A 7,709-nucleotide genomic window follows, 5' to 3' on the forward strand; every position below is an offset into this window, starting at 1 on the left:
CTGATTGACTGTGGGCATAGTGAAGGTACAGTCAATTTACATATTTGTCTATTATTAGGTAAGATAATAAACTCCAACAGAAATGGCTGCCGGCCACAGAGTGAGCAGGAGGCTTGGCTCCACTCCAGGATACAAAGTTTTAATTGTAGAAGGTAAATAAATTCCAGATACCAGGGCCTCCACTTGGGTCGCCAGGGGGTGTGGCTGGCCTGCAAACCACCACAGGCCCCTGCTCAGGCTGCCCCATGCCCCAAGGAAACCCCCACCCTGATCCGGGACACGCTTCAGGGCAAATCAGCTGGCCCCCACCCATGCACCAGGCCTCTATCCTATCTAATAAAAGAGTAATGTGCAAATTGACCATCACTCCAACACACAATATGGCTGCCCCCATGTGGTCAAAGATCCTGCCCCCATGTGGACACAAGATGGCCACCACAAGATGGCCAGCAAGAGAGGGCAGTTGGGAGGCACCAGGCCTTCAAGGGAGGGCAGTTGGAGGCTTTTAACCCTGCAGGGGAGGGCAGTTAGGGGTGACCAGGCCTGCAGAGGATGGAAGTTGGGGGCAAACAGGCTGGCAGGGGAGCAGTTAGGCATCAATCAGGCTGGCATGGAAGTGGTTAGGGGGTGATCAGGCTGGCAGGCAGAAGCGGTTAGGGGCAATCAGGAAGGCAGGCAGGTGAGCAGTTGGGAGCCAGCAGTCCTGGATTGTGAGAGGGATCCCAGATTGGAGAAGGTGCAGGCTGGGCTGAGGGACACCCCCCCCCCCTCCGTGCATGAATTTCATGCACAGGGTCTTTAGTCAATAATATAATTAATTTATTATATATATGTTAAAAAAAAAAACAGAAAAGACAGTTTATTAGCACACTTATGCCTTTATTCTGGTTATGCTATTTTATAAACGTGCAGTAATTATGTATTAAAGTACAATGTGTTAGGTATCCCCCTGGTGCCTTAAAGTACAATGTGTTAGGTATCCCCCTGGTGCCTTAAAGTACAATGTGTTAGGTATCCCCCTGGTGCCTCACAGGACATTTCATAAAAGTAGTTTCCAGAGACATGGAAATTCATCAAATAAATGGCCAAAACATAACTTTTCATGAAGCTTCAAAGCAGAGGAAAGGCTTCAGAGGAGAAGAGAAGGAGGAAGTAGCTAAACTACATAAGAGGGACCCATTGCCAGCATCATGGAAGCTCACAATTCCTTTGTCATAATCCAGGTACACTCCAATCTTACCCACAGGCATTTTCACATGATGAACTAAGAGTGGGCGGTTAGTGGAGAGATAATAATGACCATTCAGCTTCAATGAAAATAGAAAAGAAGCTTCTTCAAAATCAATAATGAAATTGGTATCTCTTTTGATGATATCTTTACAGACTCCGAGAACCCAACTCAAGTTGCGTGGCACATCCACCTCCCAGTAATGTCTACCAAAGGTGAAGGTATGCGTTCCCCATGTCGCAAAGCTCCGCACTCTCTGGGGCTCCCTGGACGTGTTGGGCTGGCCATTTCCAAACAGCATACCCCTCACATCCTCAGAAAGGTTCATGCACATACTGATGGTTCCATGACTCAGGACATTATCCACTGCAGAGAGAGGCAAAAATAAGGTCAATAAGTGGAATTTCCATGGCCTGAGGGGCAGAGTCTCTTCATTTGTCCCTCCTCCAAAAAAATACAAAATAAAGACAGCAAAGAGAGTGCAGATTGGCTCATCTACAAAGAACAAGGTTATCACTATGTCTACAGCACACAGAAGTTCTTCACAGTACACAGAAGAAGAAAACAATACCTCCACACATATCACAAAGAGTGTGACAGTGTGAAGCAGAGATTTAATGTCAACCTCTGGGTAGTTTGTTTCAGGTCACACATAAAACCTTTTCTTTCCTTTAGAAAACTCTTCTTGTGTTAATTGTCCCTGACACTATTTAAGAAATAGACAGCACTTTACTATTATGTGGGTTATCTTTAATAATAAAAGAGTAATATGCTAATTAGACCAGACGTCTTTCCACCGTCCTTCCAGACGAAGCTGGGGCTGCAAAGAAAGCCCGGGTCCTAGGTGCCTGCCAGTGGCCAGAGGGAAGCCTGGGTCCCTGGTGCCAGAGGAAAGCTGGTGCCAGCCGCCAGGGGAAGGAAACCCTAGTCTTGCACTAATTTCACACATCCAGCCTCTAGTCCTATATAATAAAGAGCTAATATGCTAATTAGACTGAACAGCAGAACAACCATCCAGACGACCTTCCAAACAAAGCTAGGGCTGGGAGGGCCGAGCCCTTTGTAGGAATTTCATGCATTGGGCCTCTAGTTGGAATATTTGTGGAATCTGTTACATTTTCAAGAATATAAGTATTTGATTAAAATACATATTAGGCATAAGTTAGTAATTCCTGAAGAAAATGCTTTGGATTTTTATTATCCGTTCAGACCCTGCATTAAGTCTAATCTCAATTTCAGTTCTGAGGTTTAGACCTGCTCTCTACTATGAGCCTAATATGCTTGCACCATGGTCACAGATCCTTCTCTCTCAGTGGTTTTGACATTGTTCTAACAGCACTAAAATTATTCTGCTTGTGACATTTTCAGTCCTTTTTGGACTTTCTGATTTTATAAGTAATAAATATTCTTAGTGCAATGCATGATAAATGCATTGATAATATATAACAGGTTAAATCCATCAGTGTCATATTAAAATATTCAAAAGTGGGGTAACTGAGTAAACATACAATATTGATGGCTACTCTGAGAACTAAATATTCTATCTCCTTGTGACCACATGGTCAACCTCATTGCTCTTCTCTTCCTCTATGTATACCAAACATCAATAAAAATAGGTATCTTGCTTATATTGAAAATATCAATATAAGTTACAAAGTTCATTGCGATATGACTACACAAGGGAAGAAGATGTAATTTTGGAAAGTGATGGACTGCCTTCATGACAGAAAAGATAAAGTTAAAATAGAAAAAAAACAACCTTATAAACCTAAGAACCAAAAATAAATTGAGGCCTAATGCCACAGGCAAGCTCTTACCTCTGAACTTGTTCAGCAAGTCCAGGAGTCCATTGCAGCACCAGGAAGTGAGGTCCGAATTCACTGGTTGAGGCTTTTGATTCCGCACCAATTCGGTCCTGTGAAGAATGACATCAGTGACATTTGGAGGCAAAGGTTAATCACAAAACCAGTCTAAAAATCACAGCTTTTCATCCAAGGTATTTCATCAGGATCCTCTCATTCTGCGCTAATGGAGTATACATTATAGCCTACCCTCTTGGGGATATAAGAAATGTTACCTTACTTCTTTTCTAAATTTATAAATTATATCATGTGCCTACCTCTCTATTCTTCTCAGATTTTATTGCATTTCTAAAATGATTGAGAATCATTTCCTCCATCTACTCCACCTCAAGGAATCAAACCCCTGGGTATCTGACAGGGAGCAGAATATCCAGGCAAAGCCTTTGGGACTTGAGTCCTCACCAATGAGACATTCAGAGTCAGAAAGGGGAGTGTCCACAGAGTCATATAGGTTTGCTCTTTTTTTTTCAAACAAGGAAACCTAACTCCCGCCTGGCAGCTCTGTTCCTGAAGGTCTAACTTCTTAGGGGGCACCAGGAGGTCATTCCCCTGAGCTCTGCCTACAAGGGGGACATGCAGTAATGGAACAGGCTGAGTCATTGCTAGTCATGGGAACAAAAGCCACCCCAATCCATTCATAGGAATACTCCCTCTTTCCTGCCTTTTTCACCTTCCAACTCTGCAGTGTAGGTACTTTTTCTGTGATACCTTAAAAAATCACTCCTGTAATGTTTATTGTGCTAAATAGGGAGAGGATGGGAGTGACGTGCTGTAAGAAAACCCGGAAGGTCAGATGTTTTAGGTATTTTTGAAAGAAAACAGAAAATAGCTACAGAGGATAATTTTCTAGGTCAAAACATGTACAGCACCCTCATCAAGAAGAAAATGACTTTCTCATAAAATATTAGTGTAAACTCACCTTTCCATCACAGTTCCCAAATCCTGCAATACAAACAAAAAAAGCAGGTAAACGTTCAAATTGTGTCCTTTTACATATTTTCTAGATTTTGTTTTTATCATGTACTTTTTCCTATTCCCCTTTAAGGAACAATCAGAGGCCATCTTAATAATAGCACTTAAACTAAAACACTCAGAGCTTCCTCAAGGTGTTCTGAGGATGGAAGGAGGTCAGGCAGAGAAGTGAAGTGATGCAACCAGGTCTAGGTTTCCAATATCACTCATTGCCCTGTTATTCCCAAGGAGAGATCTGACCATTTATAACGATGAAAGCAAAACAGGGCATCCAATGAAAAACAGAGAGATCTGTAAAATTGATTGCCAAATTCTAGAAATCTTGTCTAGGCAAGGGTCAAAATCTCAATGTTTTTAGCAAGTTGCTTTATGGCAATAGCAGAGAGTGACAGTGGATTAGGAGAAGGTAAATAGAAAAATTACCACAGAAAAGTTAATGTTGCCCTGCTCAGAGATTGCCTGAATTTGGACAATCTGTCTGTGGAGGAGGTGCTTCAGATTACACTGACATCACTTTCTCCTACGTCAGCTACTTGGGCCAAAGAGTTCCCAAAGATTACCAGGATACAAGAAAATAAGTGACTGACTGGACAGACATGGTTATGAGAGTCAAGGAGCATAATCACTTAGCTGAAGGTCATGGTATATGCAGATATCATTTTGGTGTCATAGCCACATTGTCCAGAAAAGGATTCCAGACTCAACTGATGGACCCTCCCCTCTCACCTGGAGCATTTCCACATCTGGCTTTTGGAATATTTCCAACAGCTCTCTGAACACTTCTCTCAGGTTTTCGGTCTGTCGGGTCATTCTGATTTTGCTTTCCTCCAGTTGTTGGTAGATCTCCTTTGATTCTCTCTCTGTCGTGTCCAGTTGGAGGCGCTCCTCCTCATATAGAAACTTATGAATCTTCTGATATTCAGCTCTGATCATCACCTTCCTAAGGGCCACATACTCCTGCACCGATAGAGACTCAAAGGGATTACACATTCTCACTCTGAAGAGATTGTCAAACTTCCATTTTTTCCTTAGTCTCCTCAAGAAAATATTTGAGAAACTTTTTGCCTCATACCTCAAAGTGTCTTGAGTATTTTCAAGACCTTCTGCTCACCGTGACCCTATGTTCCTGGTCTCCTTTCTTGTTAAATCAAGCCTTATTAAGGCTCCAATGCTAGCCAAGCCTGTATTGCTCAGTGGTTGAGTGTCCACTATGAACCAGGAAGTCATGGTTCAATTCCAGGTCAGGGTACATGCCAGGGTTTGATCTGTAGTAGGGGTGGTTAGGGATGCAGCCCAACAATGATTCTCTCTCATTAATGCCATTTCTGTCTCTCTCACCCTTGCTCTCTGAAATCAATAAAAATTTAAAAATAAATAAATAAATAAATAGTCCCTGGGATGTTTCTTCACAGTTCTTACTGCATCAATTATTTCTTCTCCATTACCTTCTTTTTCTATTGTTCCTTTGCTTGAATTTTCTATTAAGTATTTAGGCATAAACCATAATATACAGAATTTTTTAAGTTCTCTATTTTTTTTCTTTTGGTCCTACTTTATTTCTCTCCTCTCCTTCACAGTCAAACTTAGTGTGGTTTTGTCTTATACTCCATTTCTGAAAAGATTTATCAAACCTTCATATTTTACCTGGGAATACTTCTCAAGCCTTGCATACACACAGTTGATTAACCCTTGAACAATACCTATGTGTGGGGGTTTCCTTCAAAGATGTATCCGTGGAAGACCAAAGACTATATCTTTGACCTGATGTTGCAAATCCATTAATGCAGAGGGTCAACTGTGTGCATGGTTTTACACAATCCTATATAATAAAGAGGTAATATGCAAATTAACCCTCATGCCCTCATAAGATGGCTGGCTGCCTATGACCAGACAGCAGGGGAGTTAGAGAGGGATGACCAAAGGACTGAACAAGCAGGCTGTGTGGGGTGACCAGGCCGGCAGGGGGGTTAGTGAAGGACAACCAAACGACTAAACAAGCAGGCTGGGTGGGACGACCAAGCCAGTGGGGGGCTATCAGGGGCATTAAGGCCTATGGGGGGCAGTTAGGGGCAACCAGGCCATCAAGGGGGCAGTTGAGGGCAACCAGGCTGGCAGGGGGGCAGTTAGGGGAGATTAGGCCAGCATGCAGAGGCAATGAGGGACGATCAGGCCAATGGAGGGGGAGGGGCAGTTAAGGATGATCAGGCAGGCAGGCAGGTGAGCAATTAGGAACCAGCAGTCCAGGATTGTGAACATGTTCATTCCTACCTTCAATGACTCAGCTTTGCTGCCTTCTATCTTCACATTGTTTTGCATTTCTTGAGCCATATTCCATAAGATGCCCATTCTCTTGCGAAGTTCCTCCTGCAAAATAACCATGAGATTTAGTGACACCTAAGATGGTTATTGTAAATTTTATCGTCTTTTTTATGGTTAAAGACAGATGTTGATAGCACTGTCACCTTAAGTTAAAATGGAGAGGTCTGATCTTTTCATATTAATCTAATTTTATTCTTATATTTGGAATATCAGCAGTGACAGAAACATAACAATGAGTTTGGGGAGACCTTACAGAAAATAACCATTTCTTGAGAAATTGGCACCCAGATTTTCATCTATCCTGACTATGAAGAAGTCAAACCTGCATCAGAAGCCAGTATTCTTTGTGCTAGCCGCCTGCCCCACAAGAGCACCAATTCTACATATTTGGACAACATATCTAAGGAAATCTCCCTTAGCAAAGGGAAAGCACCACTATGATTATAGTGTCCAAGTTGACCAATAGCATTGCCCGGATATACTTATATTTTGCAATTTACATTGAAACATCACCACCTCTATCAGCTCCATTCTCATCAATATTTTTTTATCATCATCCTCATCTTTCTCTCTCACTTAGGAGCATACAACTACCAAATTGCATAAGAGGCACCACTTACCCTGTATTCCACAGCAGCCCATTGTGTTGGGCGATGGTTGTGAAACATGTGCTCCAGGGAATCAGAGCAGTTCCAACAGAGCAGGTTCCTTTCAGCGTCACAAAAGACCAAATTTCCTGCATCATGTGCCACACAGATCTGCTCCTCAGAGCTGTTGATGGAGTCAGCTCTGGCCTGTCTGCCTAGGGAAGCCATGTTCCTGAGTTGGATGTTGGTTTTGAAATTTGGCTTCTCAGACACTTGTTTGCAATTAGGACAGCACATTGGAGATGGGGACCCCTCCCAGAAGAGCCAGAGGCAGGAACGGCAAAAGCTGTGCCCGCAGTCTAAGGTGACCGGATCTAGGAAGTAGTTCATGCAGATGGAGCAGGTGAGTTCCTTCTGCAAGACTTGCAAGGTGTCTGGATTCATGTTTCTAAAATTAAAATAAAAGGCAGACAAAATGAACTATTATTTCTAGTTCAGGAAAATATTTTTTTCCAAGTCAGTTTATTTAGTTCGTCACCTTTTGAGTTGGTGAATGTTCAAACTATACTTTTAATCAGCAAAAAAAAAAAAAAATCCAGTAGCCATATGGTAATAAAATAAAAAATAATTAAGTAATCTATTATAGCAAATATCAATATATTGCAATGCTCTAATCACAGATATTTTAAATATTGATGTCAATTCAATTAACTAGGAAATCTACTTGTTAGCTGGGAGAAA

At 42.1% G+C, this 7,709-nt stretch overlaps 1 protein-coding gene across 1 annotated transcript; it reads right to left on the reverse strand.

The window, feature by feature from the left end:
- Nucleotides 1-1,100: 1,100 nt before the first annotated feature.
- LOC129151169 (tripartite motif-containing protein 64-like) lies at nucleotides 1,101-7,412 on the reverse strand. Its single transcript, XM_054725130.1, has 6 exons — nucleotides 7,002-7,412; nucleotides 6,331-6,426; nucleotides 4,789-5,019; nucleotides 4,010-4,032; nucleotides 3,046-3,143; nucleotides 1,101-1,594 (listed from the first exon to the last, which is right to left on the reverse strand). The coding sequence occupies exons 1-6, from the start codon at nucleotides 7,410-7,412 to the stop codon at nucleotides 1,101-1,103; spliced, it is 1,353 nt and encodes a 450-aa protein (XP_054581105.1).
- Between the last annotated feature and the right edge of the window lie 297 nt (nucleotides 7,413-7,709).

The sequence above is a fragment of the Eptesicus fuscus genome, chromosome 13 (genome assembly GCF_027574615.1).
Source record: "Eptesicus fuscus isolate TK198812 chromosome 13, DD_ASM_mEF_20220401, whole genome shotgun sequence".
In the NCBI taxonomy this organism is placed as follows: Eukaryota; Metazoa; Chordata; class Mammalia; order Chiroptera; family Vespertilionidae; genus Eptesicus; species Eptesicus fuscus.